Source organism: Corythoichthys intestinalis, chromosome 17 (assembly GCF_030265065.1).
Source record: "Corythoichthys intestinalis isolate RoL2023-P3 chromosome 17, ASM3026506v1, whole genome shotgun sequence".
NCBI classification, from domain to species: domain Eukaryota; kingdom Metazoa; phylum Chordata; class Actinopteri; order Syngnathiformes; family Syngnathidae; genus Corythoichthys; species Corythoichthys intestinalis.
The window spans coordinates 42,661,645-42,678,177 of NC_080411.1; the positions used below are offsets into that span (position 1 = coordinate 42,661,645).

General features: G+C 38.6%; 1 protein-coding gene across 1 annotated transcript in view; it reads left to right on the plus strand.

Annotated features, from left to right (window-relative positions):
- Positions 1-16,533, plus strand: part of ccni (cyclin I) — a 35,468-nt gene that overhangs the window by 7,512 nt on the left and 11,423 nt on the right. The window contains exons 3-7 of the mRNA XM_057818782.1: positions 5,596-5,730; positions 5,840-5,914; positions 6,005-6,145; positions 9,118-9,246; positions 9,349-9,450. Coding sequence (XP_057674765.1) covers positions 5,596-5,730; positions 5,840-5,914; positions 6,005-6,145; positions 9,118-9,246; positions 9,349-9,450 — 582 coding nt within the window. The remainder of the gene's footprint in view (positions 1-5,595; positions 5,731-5,839; positions 5,915-6,004; positions 6,146-9,117; positions 9,247-9,348; positions 9,451-16,533) is intronic.

A 16,533-nucleotide genomic window follows, 5' to 3' on the forward strand; every position in this document is an offset into this window, starting at 1 on the left:
CTAAAGGTGTATATTTGTTATAATTAATGGCCGTGCACTCAATACGAAAGTTTGGAGTTAATATATGTTTTACAGTACGTTGTCTACAACGTCAGCGCACATCAGCGACTTGTAGCCCAAAAGGTAATTGATATGCTCCCACAAGAATCACTACATCGTTTTGAAAAGGTGTCACTGTTTAAAAAAAAAAAAAAAAAAAAAAAAAGGAACCAACAGGTTGCTATCAAAATCTTCCATCTGAATAGTGTCTGTGACTCCCATTGAAAGCGCTTGACATCCAATTCATTTTGACTGGAGTGAAATCAGAAATCATCTTTTTGGGCATTTACAGGTCACTTCCTGTTCATTTTAGGGCATTTATAGTTCACTTCCTATTGAATTTGTGTCAGTTCCTATTCTTTTGGGGAGATTCTTGAGTCACTTCTTTTTCAGTAACCCAAAATCAACAGGAAGTGACCCATAAATGCCACAAAATCAACAGGAAATGACCCTTAAATGCCCTTAAGAGGAAAAGGAATTGATCGAGAATCAAAAAGAAATTACATCAGTAGCGTACTGCACGTAACACGTCACCTTTGCTCATTAATATTCATGATATTAGCAACTGTTGCTAGTAGGAGTGGGAACCTCTTGGTACCTCACTATACGATACAATTTGCGATACAAAGCTCACTATAACGATGATCTGACAATATGGCGATACAACGATTGTCGATACATTGGTCAGGAAATCATTCTATATTCTACAAACGACTAATAAACAGAAAAACAAGCTTCTGCTGTGAATTGGAATGAGTTTATCACTAGTAGACGTCCAATCCAACGTTCAAACGGATTGAACGTCTATGGCCGTCAGTGGCAGCCAATGCCAGGCAATGAGATAATTTTGGGCCATTTAAGGTCATTTACGTGTTGATTTTTAGTTACTTCCTGTTGAATTTGGGGTATTTTATGGGTCACTTCCTGTTTATTTTGAGTTACATAAAAGGAAGTGACCTGGGAATCACCCAAATAAATAGGCAGTGACTCAAACTCAACAGGAAATGACCTGTAAATGCCCTGAAAATCGGACAGAATGACTGTGAATGCTCTGGTTTCAAATGAACGAACGTTTCTAGTCTAAGTGGATTGGGCGTCGGGCACCGTCAATGCAGCCTTAGAGTTAACTGAGACTAGGGCTGGGCGATATGGCCTTAAGCACGTATCGCGGTAAATTGAGCAGATTTACCTCGATAACGATAAATGACGATAAATTCGCCCAAGCGGACTGTTATATAATTTGAAAATCTGAATCAGTGCATGAAATACAGATTAACCGTTTCTTGTTGATTTATTTTCCAGCTTTCAATTTAATATGTTTAACAATCGTACATGCAGTCTAAACATTAAGTATACAAAAATTTATTGTAAACAATAAGAATTCAAGTATGAACATTTATAACAGCTTGCATGGCTTGAACAATGTACATTGTCAAAATCAATATGCCTGTGCAAACATGTCATTGTAATACAAATGACTTACAGCTTGAACAGTACGCTTCAAAAAGACAACTTATTGTTAATGGCTGCTGTGACATATTTACTTAACACAAGTGTTTACTTCAAGTTTTCAGTTTTTTTTTTCCCCAGTGCATTTTTTAATACATGCAAGCACACACGAACCCCCACACAGACACACACAGGAAAGCTGCATTGATCTAATGACACAGAATTAAGCACATACAGAAAAATAACTGGGGCCATTAAAGTGCCTGTGACACAAAAAAGCATGTTTATTTCATAAAACACGCGGTATTTTATGCCCCTGAATGATATGGGCCGCTTGGATGTGTGTGGAAGCGATCGCTATTTTTATTTAGTTTTTTTAATCCCGCGCCATGAAAATGAGTGACTTCCGGCTTCGGTCTTGCATTGAGGAGGAGGGCGCTGTGACGTGTACGGTAGAAGATGTCCTCTTCACGCTACAGTGTACTGTTGTGTATGAGGACGAAGGATTCAGCTGATTTTGCGGATTAATACGTTTATTTTTCGCATCACGCCAGCCAAACGGCTGCAGAAAAATCATTTTGTATGAGGGAGAGGTGTATGCGCCTTTTTGGAGTTTCAAAAGGTTCCCATTCACCGTGGATATTTACTGTGGGACCATTTGACTTACGAGGAAGTGAGTAAACATCTTGTTTTGTATTATGTCAAATACGAATACAGCGATTACAAAGTAAACACTACAAACTTCCTTTAAATGAAGGACTACTTACGTTTGATCATTGATAGGCATGTAAAAAGCTCTCCTAATGCTCATTAGCAGCAGCACGTTAGCTGCACAACTCCAGCCACCCTCCTCCGGGGAACGAACTGTAAATTGCTCTCCGCCGGGCGGTTTGCCGATCCGTGATGACAATCGACAACCAGGTCGTCATGTCAAATAATCCAGGATAGTTATGTGTGATTTTCCGCTTCGAAGACTTTGAAACATCACTCGGTTCGGGTTAGCATGTCGGCTAGCTGTCACGGCTTCTGGTTTGTTTACATTCTCCGAAGCCGGGGAAGGGAAATGACATATGTCCGATTTAGGTGTCATAAAATATCGTTCGGGAGGTGCGACAGTAAAGGTGAAGTCGACAGTTTTGACCATTATGGAGTAATTTTGCCATGTCGTCCTGAATAAATGCATATTTATTATTTCATATTCCATTCAGCACAAGACTGTTATTTGTCATGACCATGCCATTTATTTAGCAATTGGGAAAAATACTTGGATAAAAAGAATATCCTGTAAAAATATTGAAGTAAAGAGACAGAAACAATGACATTTTGCCGCTCTCTTCGTCGCGTTTTCCTCGTTGTGAATAGTTCCCCCTCGACGGGCTGACAGGTCCTTCTCAAGCCATTTATATAGCTATTGGGGAAAAATACTTGGATTAAAAGAATATCCTGTAAAAATATTGAATTAAAGAGACTGAAACAATGACATTTTGCGGCTCTCTTCGTCGCGTTTTCCTCGTTCTGAATAATTCCCCCTCAATGGGCTGAATAGTAAAACCAATGAGCCCAGTCTACCGCTGACGTCATCCACCTGTTGGGGACGCTAAAGCCGTATAATGGTAGGCGTGGCTAACCGGCAGATTAAAAGACTAATTTCTCGTCATCTGTGCTTTGCTAAATTGTTGTATATAGTCGAATCGTCTCAAAATATGATTCTAATTCACATAATAATGCCATTTAAGACTTTTTTTCTCGTGTCATATGCTCTTTAAACAGTCATATTAAAATTTTTACTGTTGGATTGTACTTTATGCTGAATGCTTTACTATCACAACAGCCATCAGAAATCACACATAGACAGAGATACACAATAACGTGACATACTAATTGCTAGATGCAGTCCGTGCCCAATCCACTCAGTTCAGCTGTTTCGCCAAGGTTAGAGCCGCTATCCGACTCCATCACGTTTATTTGTAGCGTTAGCCGCTAGCGTTAGCCACTAGCGTTAGCCTGTGCCTTGGCTACTAGTAGAAAGCATTGAAAGCATCCTCTTTGGAAATCATGAGAACAAGGGAGGACAGCGGGTGAAAGCCTGTCTGGATGCCGCCAAGAGTCTATTTAATGTCGGGTGAAAGTTTGGCGAACCTCCCTTAAGCCACACTCCATCAAGTTTGCTTGTAGCGTTAGCCGCTAACGTTAGCCACAGGGCTCTTGTTTGTTTGGCTTCCTGATAACCACGTGACTCCATACGTAAGCACACTTTCTGCTTTCTTAAAGGGGAATGAACATTGCCGAACAACACAGAGTCAAAGCGGGATGAAAAGACTATATTTTCTTGTTTTCTTAAATTACCGAATTTACCGTCATGGTCAAAATTACGTCGGTCATCGTGACGAATTTCGGTGCCGGTAAATTTTCGGTTTACCGCCCTGCTCTAACTGAGACACTATTATGGTGGAAGATTTTGGTAGCAACTTGCTCCCTATTAGACACTGACACCTTTTTAAAACGATATCTCGATTCTTGGCAGAAGAATATCGATAACCTTTGGGGATACAAAGTATCTCGATATATCACCATTTCGATATTTTGTCACACCCCGAGTTGCTAGGGGAGTCAAACTCCCATTTGTCCCTCATGCTGGATGCATGTAAATAGTGTACGAACGAGATGTTTACTGAGCTAAACCGACCAATTCTGTCCGAAAGCGATATCCCTGGTGCCAAATTCACTGGTAAAGATGTGGAAGAACATACAAATGTTCAGTTAAAGAGATGGCTTGAGTGTCCAGGGCTGAAAAAGACAGGGAAAGTAGCCGACCTGATCCAGAGGTAGCTTTTTTATCGGCACCTTTTTCTTGTGTGCATTGCCAACGACAATTACATTCTTCAGTTTCAACAAGCTATCCTTTACCCTCATATGCCCTTTGTTATTAATTTTTAAAATTAATAACAAATCTTAATTCTATGAATTTATTTACACATCCCCCTGACTAAGGTTGTTTCTTTACAATAGAAAAGGTAAATCTTATAAATCTAGTCTACCTGTAGCATTAGCAGGCTTACTACAAAAAGACCAAGGCCAAACATGGCTAATTTATTTAAATATCCGTATTTTAGAAAAATAAGCCTACATGACTGTTGTGATATATGAATAAAAATATAATTTTTTTCAGGTCATTCATTGTCAGACAGAAGCAGCACGGCAAAACGCATTGCCAAAATATATGTAAAAATATCACAATGGTTTACCTCTTTGGGGCAGGTAATGGATCTGGGTTGTCAATCTGTAGGACCATGGCCCCCAACAAAATGTTTACTGCATATGAAGGTGAATGGCTTCACCTTGCTGGCATTAAACTGGTCTTTTGGATGTCCGCACAAGTTGATCCATTCCTCAATTTTTGGCTTCGGGAAACGTACGAAGAAAGCATAACTTAATGAGTTATAAAATTACAACATAAACTTAATGTCTAGAGTGGTTTCTACAAGTTCCATAGCAGCAGTGTTTACTCGGCATGTTCTTTTTTGAAAGATTACCGGCAGAAAACAAGCAGTCCTAGCATGGGTTGTACGATGGTGACGTCACGCAGCCTTGCGATCTAAAAATAGCATTCGTGCGGTACACTATTGCCCCAAAATTAACTCATTGCCTGGCATTGACTGGAACTGACAGCCATAGAAGCGCGCCATACGTTCATTAGCTACCATCCCTCCCACTTCAAATGGATTGGACTAGTGATGAACTCATTCCGAATCTTATTTTTCTGTTTATTAGTTGTTTTGTAGAATGTCCTAGAATTAATTCCTGATCCTTATATAGATAAATGTTGTATCGTCATATCGTAAGATCATCGTTATCGTAAGCGTTGTATCGCTAATCGTATTGTATCGCAAGGTATCCAAAGGTTCCCAGGGCAAAGTCTGCAAAAAGACTTTTTCGTTGGGACATTGGGGGTGAAAGCCATCGAGTTGCACAGGAGAGGAGAAATACACCAGTTACAGTGAAATAAAATTAGTTCAGAAATGGTTGTGTTAGATTATATTTTTTGGGTCTTAAATCCTTGACAGGGTCATGCAAGATTGTAAGTTATTTTGTGTGTTTTTTTTGCAGGATACAGATATCTCCCCGACTCAGCGGGACAAGGCCGTGTGCTGGCTGACGGAACTTCACGGCAGACTGCAGCTTTACCCAGAAACTCTGGTGTTAGCTGTTAGCATTCTGGACCGCTTCCTCGCTTCCATCAAGGTAAGAAAGCGTAAAGCAATTTAACCAATTGAGACTGATTTTGATGGATTCTGAACAGTATCGTTTGTTATCAATATACTGTACGTTAATGTCCGATTGAATTCTTCAGGCTCGTCCAAAGTACCTCCGCTGCATTGCGATTACCTCCTTCTTCCTGGCCGTCAAGACCTGCGAGGAGGATGAGGTAAACGCAGAGACAAGAAAAAGTTCAGCATAAGAATCCATTATTGTCCCACAATTTTCCACCAAAAGTGTGTGTATGTGCGTCTCCTAGTGTGTGCCCTCTCTGAGGGAGTTGGTTGCATCCAGCAGCTGTGGCTGTTCTCCATCAGAGATCCGGAGGATGGAAAAAATCATCCTTGACAAATTGAACTGGGATCTCCACCACGCTACATCGCTGGACTTCCTGCATATTGTACGTCTTTACACATTAAGATTACATTGAAGCGTCGTCATATTTCTTGCTTTAGGATAAGTATCAATGGGTAGTTTTCCTCAATCCGATTGAAATCAATCGAATTACGTGAATAGAATTTCATCTGTATACATGGAGTTTAAGTAAAGAGATTCACGTTTAATCTGGGTTTGCATGGCCCCAGCTGAATATGATTGTACACATGCGCAATACGTTACTCTCTGCCACTACCTGTAATGTGTAAGAGAAGAAGAAGTGCACTTCTTGCTTCTGGTTTACCACTGAAAAGATGGATCCATGTTGGAGACCTTTATTGTGTTATGGAATATTTGTGTTTCAGAGGTCACAGCAGCTAATCATACAGTTCTTCTATTTATTCGCCATATTTGATTTAATTTGGCCGCGGTTTGCGTACGTATTTTTTGTACTTCAACCGCGTGCTCTTACTTAGTAGGTGTGCATGCACAAACCTAACAATCCTCTATCAACCCAATCTGCTCCACTCAGCAGTTTACGTGGGGCATGGAGCAGATTATCAATCGGCGTAGACTACCTCTTACAATCCAATTCAAAATACAGTACGATCCGTATTGGCCTTTCACTCGGATTATCAGTGGTGGACGAAGTACCGTAATTTTCGGACTATAAACTGCTACTTTTTTCCTTCATTTTGAATCCTGCGGCTTATAGTCCAGTGCATCTTATTTGTTGATTTATTGGGGTTAATAGACAACACATGCCTCCTAGCATGCATTGCAGCGCTACAGATGTAAATAAGAATCCAAATTCATGTTCTGTGCTGATTATTTATTCAGTTACTGTTACAGTTGTTTCATCAATTGCTTGTTATGTTATTTGGTAACACTTTTTATGACAGCGGCGTCATGGGCATTTCTGGACGCTTATGACAGATGTCATTAAGTGACATCCGGCAAATAATGTTACCAGCTCGGATCTTTTACATCCCTTAAAAAGTTGGCTATTTTGCCGGAGAACACTAAATGATATCTGTTTTAAGCATTCATTCATACTCATGACAGTGTCGTCATGTTATAATTATGATTGTCTAATGATAGTCTTATGGTCCACTGTCAAATAATGTTACCAAATACCATAACTAGCAATTAATGAAACACCTCGAACAGCAACTGAATAAATAATTAGCACAGAACATGAATTTTGATTGTTATTTACATCCGTAGCGCTGCAATGCATGCTAGAAGGCGTGTTGGACAACCACGGTGTTGACAGCAGGTGCAGTAGAGGTTGACTGTCTCCTCCAAGGGAGCAGTGGTGGCCAAATGAAGCTTCTTGAAGCAATGAAGCTTTGAACCACTTGGCTGCAAAGCTTCATTGCTTCAAGAAGCTTCATGGTGGTTCATTTATGACAGTCGTATGATGTCGCTGTCAAATAAAGTGTTATATATAGAAAGTGTCATATCTTTTGGTGCACATATCCCATAATAAAGTGAGTAAAGCTGCGGCTTATGGTCCAGTGTGGCTTAGCTATGAACAAATGCCGTTTTCGTGTGCGATTTGGTGGGTGGCGGCTTATTGTCAGGTGGGCTTTATAGTGCAAAAATTACAGTACATAGTTTTTTTACTGAAGTAAAACAACAGATACATAGGCAAAAAATACTTGAGTAGAAGTATCTAAGAGAAAATGTACTCAAGTAAAAACACAAAAGTATTTGCTTTAAAATTTGCAAGTGAAAGTATTTTCTCCTGATGCAATTTTTTTTATATATATAGAGAGATCTGAGCCAGTTTTCAAAGAAAGAATAAAAAAATTCATTGACTGCTCAATTTTATTTAAAACTGTGTATGATGGAAAAAAAACAGCTATAACATTGACTGCACTGTAAACAGCAGCTTAACAAGTTAAAAAAAAAACAACCTCCAAAATGTAGTTTAATGGCTTGCTAGCAACTACCCCCACTTACTGGACAAGAGTGTGCAGCACCCATCTGAAATGTTCTGCTCTCGCTGTTGGTTTTTATTGGTCACAATCTTGTTCACCTGCCTAATCTTGCTTGTAATTGTGTTGCTACTTCTAGTGCTCAATTACTGTATAGTTGCACAGGGCTTATCCATTGCGCCGGATGCATGAAAACAAAACTCTTAATTCATAATGGGAAAAAAAAAACAAAAACTAATGTGTAACGCAGGTGACAATTTGAAAAGTAGTGGAGTAAAAGTAGAGACACGTCCTGTAAAATGTAGTAAAGTAAAAATAAAAAGTACGACTTCATATTTGTCCTCAAGTAAAGTACAAATACACAAAAAAGGACTTGAGTACAGTAACGAAGTACTTTTACTTTGTTACATTCTACCACTGTTGATTATAAATAGGATTTTTTGACCAATGTAACTGCACTCGGTCTCTTCGGACCATTCAGAATTTGCTCTGCATTCCAACTCCTGATTGGTTGAGAATTGTGGCACATTTGTGATTTTGTGTCTTGAATCGAATGCGTGAAGGCAGTTTGTTGAAATGTATGATCGTAACTTGTAAGCAAGTGGGAAGGGAGAGTGAGTGTGAAAAATAACTACTGGCACAATATAAATTTGTGAATTCTTGCTGCAAACACATTCTTGTGAATGCAGACAATGTATTTGAGCCTTAAGAAAAGCATTTTGTGTTTGGTATTTTATATTACAGAAAAGTGATTCTTTTATTTCACTGTACAGTACTATTAAAGTATACAGGTAGGAAGCTCCGTAACATTAATGCAAAGTCTATCATATGAATCACATTATTTATGGTGGTTTATCAAATACACTTCTGTATATTAGTGACACCTACTGGCTAAAAGTAGATACTTCTAAAACTATCGGTTCATAATTTTTTTTTTTGTAATCTTGCACTACAATAACTGACAAAATGATTCTTTTCAATATTTGTATTAGGGTCATAACTTGGTTTAGTGGGAAACTACAAGTTTTTGATTGTATGTTTTTTATTTCTGTAGTTCCATGCAATGGTGTTGTCATGTTGTTCTGGGCTGTTGGACTCGTTGTTGGGACTGAACCGCTCTCAACATCTTGCCCTGCTCACTCGACGACTTTACCACTGTTTGGCAGATCACTCACTCACTCAGGTACCAGATGAAATATGTCTCACGGATTAACTCTCCATTCTGTTTGAGTTGTTTGTTTGTCTTCTTCATGTAGTTTTTACGTTTGTTCCTCTTGACACATAGCTGAGAGGATCCATGCTGGCCTTGGCCCTCATCACTCTGGATTTGGAGACATGCTGCCCTGACTGGCTGGCTCTTACCATTGAGCTGCTAAGGAAGGCACAGGTACTGTAGCTACTTCTAATGTGTTGATCACAAGAACAAAATAAGCTTAACTAGTGTTACAAGGTAGAACACATTGCGTAACGCTATAGTTAGTTATGTAATTGGCATTTGTGGACTTACTCATGCACTTTTTTATTGTCTGACATTAAATAGGACTAAATATGTCCAGTTTTGACTAAATTAGGACTACCCAAATTATGGCTATTAGTTTAAATGTCAGAGTAATTATTTCTTAAGTCATTTTTTTCCTAATGTAATATTACTAGTGTTATTAACAACGGCGTTAGAATATACCAGCGTTTCTAACGGCGTTATTTTTTTCCAGTTGTGGGTTATCTCATGAATTCCTTTTCCCCTCTTTGCAATGCCGTTGTGAAAGGGTGCGTTACTACAATTTGTTTGAATGAAACGTGAGTTGTCTGATATTGTCACAGCTTCCTGGGAGATAGCAGAATGGGGGGTGAGGCGGTATACTCCATTCCAAACTCAATGATGATTGGCAAGGTGGCTTGGAGCGTTAGCATAGCATTCTCGTTCTCATTAACATAATCACCAAGTTGGCAGTGTCATTGTAGAGTCTACAATATGTCGGAAAACACTCAGGTGACTTGAACTTCCTTTCTGAAACCCCCAATTTGGCCAAATATCAAAATTGTCCTATATGCATGTGTGATACATCATTGGAAAGCTTAAAATCTCAATTTTCTGGGGGAAGAAAAATTTTGAACAGGAGGACATTTCAGAAAAAAAAAAAACATTTAAACCCCTAAACCCTAACTCGAGTTTAGAGCATGAGAGAGCATCATTAAAGACACCATGATTTTAATGAGATATTATCGTGTACTTACCTTGTTTTGATCCAAAAACGTCCGATCCGATCCGTGTAGCATGTCTGACTGAGTGTCAAGACACAGCTGTGAATGGCCACAAACTTTTGGGGGATTTTATGGGTGAAACATGGTTATATAACTAGGGTCGCAATGCAGAAATCGCAGACATCAAGTAGTGGTAGAGATTTTCTTTTTCAAATATTTACCCTTTTAAACATTTTATTCATAATTTTTCTTTGTTTGGATCGATTATCAAATAAAATTTCGGGGAAAATGCGACAGTAACAAAAAAAAAAATACAATTAAGCGATAGTTATGGGGTAGATATCCGTGACCTATTTTTAGACACTATTTTTCTCATTGTGATGTAATTTGTTTTAAAGTTTAAAATATGCAAGTGAACAATTTTATAAAGTCATTTTTGATGTCATTGATGGTCAGTGTGGATTTAGGGCAAACAGTTCAACATCAGTAGCCTTAATAGAATCAGTTGAGGAGATGACTAACGCTCTTGACCACAAATTACTTTCAGTTGGAATATTCATAGATCTACAGAAAGCATTTGGCACTATTAACCATGACATTTTAATTAATAAACTTGAAAATCATGGGATCAGGGGGGTGGTACTACACTGGGTGAAGAGTTATTTAAGTAACGGAAAACAATTTGTGAAGGTGGGTGACTATGCATCATCTAAAACGCTTATCAACGCTTGCAAAAAGAAAACAAATCTGTACAAGGAGTTCATCTCTAAAAGGACAGCCGTAACGGAGAACAGATTTAAAAAATAGAGAAATAAACTTAACTCCATTTTGCGTGCTTGTAAAAAACAATACTATTGCAATTTACTGGAAGACAACAAAACCTATACTTGCAGACTATGGAAAATACTAAACAGGATGATAAAAAGAAATAGGGAGTCAGGTAGAGCTGTCCCGACTAGTCGACATAGTCGACGTCATCGATGACGTAAATCCGTCGACGAGCACAACATCCCGTCGACGGTTAATGAAGGGTTAAAAAAAATATATGCGTGGAAAGTTAGAATGTCGGATGCTCTGTTTGCAAGCGGGGAAAGCGGCACAAAGCCAAAAAAAGCGCACCAGAGTGTCCAAAACATTGCCTTATTTCAAAGAAACAAAGGAGAGTATACTCTTCTGTCCTGTCTCTTCAATACCAAGCTTGGCTGCACGTCGGCCGTGAATAAACACTTCAAGCGCCTTCACGCAGTTTGTAATTTTTTTTTTCTTCATTTTTTGTACACCAGAGGGTGCTGTCGCCTTACTAAATAATAATGTTTCATTGACAATGGGCCTTATAAGTGCTATTAGTATTGTTCTTAATGCTAATCGAAAGGTTTATTTCATGTTATGGTTTATTTTATGGTATAGAAAATTATATAAGGTTAAAAGGTCATAAATATATACAGTATATACAGTGATTGCACTCAAGGGAGAGATTGTCAATGATAAGGTAATAAATTAAGGTAAAGGCAATTCATATAGGCAATTCATTGATATATAAATAAGGTTTAAAAGGAAAAAGGTGAAAAGTTTTTGTTAATTTCTAATTGTGTTGCTTTATTTGTGTGCACCGTAGCTCTTACAGTGTGTTTACATCAAGGATGGAATAAAAGTTGTAAACCATCAGTTTAAGAGACCATCTTTTCAATCGGGATGCTACACTAGTTAATTCTATCAGCATTTGAACTCATTGTTTATTTGTGATTTATTATTGTTATTTACGTGTTTATTTGTACTTTAATAAATAATTTGAGTGTTCCAATATGTTTTTTGTGAATTGATAAGTGTCAACAAAAATTTCATTGCTAAATTAGTAAAAAAAAAAAAAAAAAAAAATGTATTAGATTAGTCGACTAATCGTAAAAATAGTCGGCTGACTAATCGGGAGAAAATTAGTCGTTTGGGACAGCCCTAGAGTCAGGGAAATCTTACCCTGAGTTCTTTTATGGAGATAACAGTGAGATGAGAAGCAAAGAAGAGCTAACAAATTCAATGAATTCTTTGTAACTGTTGGGCCTAAACTAGCAGGGAAAATTCCCTCTGTCGCTACTCATATGCGCCCTGACCCCATTCTAAAATCCATGTTTTTGGAACCAATACTGGCATCTGAGGTAAAGAGTCTAATTATGCAGTGCGACAACAAAGGTTCCACTGACCTGCAGGAAATTGACATGAAACTCATTAAAAGCATTCATAATGAAATACTACTCCCCATAACTCATATTTTTAATACATCTTTTGAGACAGGAATCTTCCCTGATGAAATGAAAATTGCTAAAGTTATCCCAATATTCAAAGGTGGGAACCTACATGAGTTCAACAACTACAGACCTATCTCCATCCTGCCTCAGCGATCAAAAATTCTTGAAAAACTCTTCAACAATCGACTTGACAAATACATAACAAAACATCATTTATTATATGATAGCCAATACGGGTTTAGAAAAAACCACTCCACGGCGCAGGCCCTAGCAGAGTCTGTAGAACTGATCACAGATGCTGTTGACCGAAAACAATACTCAGTGGGCATTTTCCTGGACTTAAAAAAAGCCTTTGATACTGTTAACCACAATATCCTACTGGACAAACTCGAGAGACTTGGAATGCGAGGCATCGTTCTAAACTGGGTGAGAAGCTACCTGGAAAGTCGTTCTCAATATGTTACATATGATGGGTGCAGATCGTCTACACGTCTAATTACATGTGGCGTGCCCCAAGGCTCTGTCCTGGGACCGAAGCTATTCATCCTATACATAAATGACTTACATCAAGCATCTAAACTACTTAAAATGGTACTTTTTGCGGACGACACCAACATCTTTTGTTCTGGAAAGGACCCACACAGTCTATCTATACAAATAAATGCAGAATTAGCAAAACTGCAAAACTGGTTCAATGCAAACAAATTATCTCTGAACCTCGAGAAAACTAAATACATTCTATTTGGAAGAAAAGGACTGAATGAGAACCTAAACATACAAATAAATAATGTTGTGATACAGAGTACAACACCACAAAGTATTAGGAATTGTTCTTGATCACCGCCTAACTTGGAAGCCGCATGTGGAGCAATTGCGCAACAAACTCGCTAGGAGCATCTCGATTCTCTATAGAGTTCAAAACATGCTAGATACGAGGGCTCTCCAAACCCTATACTGCGCACTCGTTCTGCCGCACCTCAATTACTGCCTAGAGATCTGGGGACGCTCATATCCAACACATCTATGCCCACTCTTTATCCTCCAAAAAAAAGCCATTAGAATTATTCATGGAGCACCGTTCAGAGCACATACCAATGAACTTCTCATCACGTCCAAGCTATTAAAATTCCATGACCTGGTTAATTACAAAATTGCTCAAATGATGTACAAGGCCAGCACAAACTGTCTCCCGACTAACCTGCAAGCATTGTTCCAACTAAGAGAATCCTCCTACGATCTGAGAGGAAACAATGTTTTCCTATCAGACCATTAGGACTATAATGAAATCGTTCTCGATTGTAAACACTGGGGCTCGCCTATGGAATACATGTGATGCAGCGCTAACGAATATAAATTCTTTAAGTTACTTCAAAAAAATGTATAAACAAAATATAATAAAACAGTACATTGACCAAAATCCATCGTAACTGCAGAACGCACACACATCACAGATAAGATGTTCTCACAGCAAAGGATGACTAAATGTCAGGGTCAGAGAATAAGACATAACACTTGCACTTAGGATATGCCCTTCAGCAAAATCACATTACTGAGCTGCCATTGCAACGTGAGTGCTGTGTCTGACCTGCGACAAAATGGAACTTGTAAATTGGGCACTGAGTTCTATGGATAAAATATTTTCTACGATGCGACCGACACCAAGCCAACGCCCATGTCCAGCCAGCACCTTCACGTCTGGTTATGTGGAGGATGCCTGGGGTAAATGGAGGCCGTTACGCCTTACGTCTCTCCAGATAGAGGACGTCGAGGACCTTTGGCTCTCTGATGGCTCTTGCCTTCCTGTTGCTTCTTGGTGCCCTCTGGGTTCGCCAATTCTCGATGAGGATTAAGAACCAACTCCACGAGATATTGGAGGTTGCTCGTCACAACGGCGACAAATTGGCGCAGGTGACGAAGGAACAAGCAGCGCTAAGTGACGCCACCGCTCAACTGGTCACAAAAATCGACGCGGAGCTGCGTGATCATGAGGGACTCGCTCGAGCAAACCGGGCAAGGGAGGATGATGACTAATCTCCTGAAGCGGATACAGCACAAGCGAGCCTCCATAGCACCCCAGGCCTTCCCTCCCTTCAACTAATTGGACATCAACTGATACAATGAACTCACTCAAATTGACAATATGTGAAAATCCATGGCAATCAATGTCTTTTGAACGAAATGTGTAAGACTATGACTGGACTGATACACAATATGCTGTTTGTGCGTCCCGGGCTGTTGGGGGACGGGTTTCGATAAGCATCTGCTTTTCCCGTCTTCCTTGTTTGTCTTCGTCTTTCCTTCGGGTAAAATTCCACACTCTGAAACTGTCAATGATTTTTTTGATGATGATGACAATGACAGTAAATTCATTCATTCATTCATCATGCTTGGACATTGCTTGTGGCAACCCTCAGGGTTCAGTGTTAGGTCCAAAACTGTTTATTCTTTACATAAATGACATATACAAAGTTTCAAGCAAACTAAAATTAGTTTTATTTGCAGATGACACTAGTATCTTTTGCTCGGGGGGGGGGGCTTACATGAACTCCTGGGGAGGGTTTCTGATGAGATTTGTAACCTAAAAGCATGGTTTGATAGAAACTAATTATCATTAAACTTAAGTAAAACTAAATTTATGCTATTTAGCAGCCACAATAAATATAGTCAAGTACAGATACAGATAGACGGGGTGAATATTGAAAGGGTCCATGAAAATAAGTTTCTTGGCGTTGTAATTGATGACATTAACTGGAAAGCTCATATAAAACATATACAAAGTAAATTAGCAAGAAGCATTTCAGTTCTGAATACAGCAAAACACATTCTTGATAATAAATCACTCCGCATTCTTTACTGCTCTTTAATCCTGCCATATTTACACTACTGTGCCGAGGTCAGGGGTTAATACTTATAAATGTACATTAAATTCACTATCCATTTTGCAAAAAAGAGCCATAGAATAATGCATAATGCTGGTTATAGTGATCATACTAATATATTATTTTTAAAATCCAGAACTTTAAAACTCACGGACTTGGTTCTTTGTCAAACAGCTCAGCTCATGTATAAGGTTATCCACATGTTACTTCCTGGCAATATACAGAAGTTGTTTTCTAACAGAGATGGTCATTACAGTTTGAGAGGGGAGCTTCACTTACAGCATCAGAGGGTACGGACTACATGTGTTTCTGTTCGTGGAGTAACTCCTTTTTGGACACAATGAATAAATTATAATATTTATTATTATTATTAATGTCAAAATATTGTTGCTGTTATCTCAAGTATTATAATTGGTTTGTCTGATTTTTTTGTTTTATTTTTGTTTATTACTTTTATTTTCTCATGTCCAAAATAAAGCATTCTCATTCTCATTAAAAAAAAAAAAAGATTACATCAATTAATGATTCTAAGCTAAAAATTATAGACATTTCGAATAATAAATATAATTCTTTTTATGGCTGGGTTGAAACAAAGTGGTTGTGCATGTCTGTGAATGGGGGTCTCCAGGGTAAAACGGACAAATTAAAAATAGTTTGGGGGCTTAATTCGCCATGAAACTGCTATGGCAGCATATAGACATATAGTTCTATCAAACACAACAGTTCTTTTGGCTTAAAATACAGCAGTTTATTTTAAAGAGGGGTACAAGAGCAGAAACTACTTTTTCCGACTTGTATGTCTTTTCCGCCATATATACTGTAATTTTCGGACTATAAGCCGCTACTTTTTTCCTTCATTTTGAATTCTGCGGCTTATAGTCCAGTGCGGCTTATTTGATTATTTTTTTCGGTTAATAGGTAACAATTTATTACAGAGCGGCATCATAACATTGTCATAAGACTGTCATCGATACTTATGACATATCCAGGCATGAAAATGGGTCAGGGGTTAAAAAGGTGAGAAGGGTGTGGAGGAAATATATTCCAGTACACTGTATTGTATACCCCAACAAAATATTGAGCTCTGTCGACCCACACTGTGTTTCAGCAGGGCCGTGCAGAGACCGGTGGAGGGGCGGGTGCTCGTAG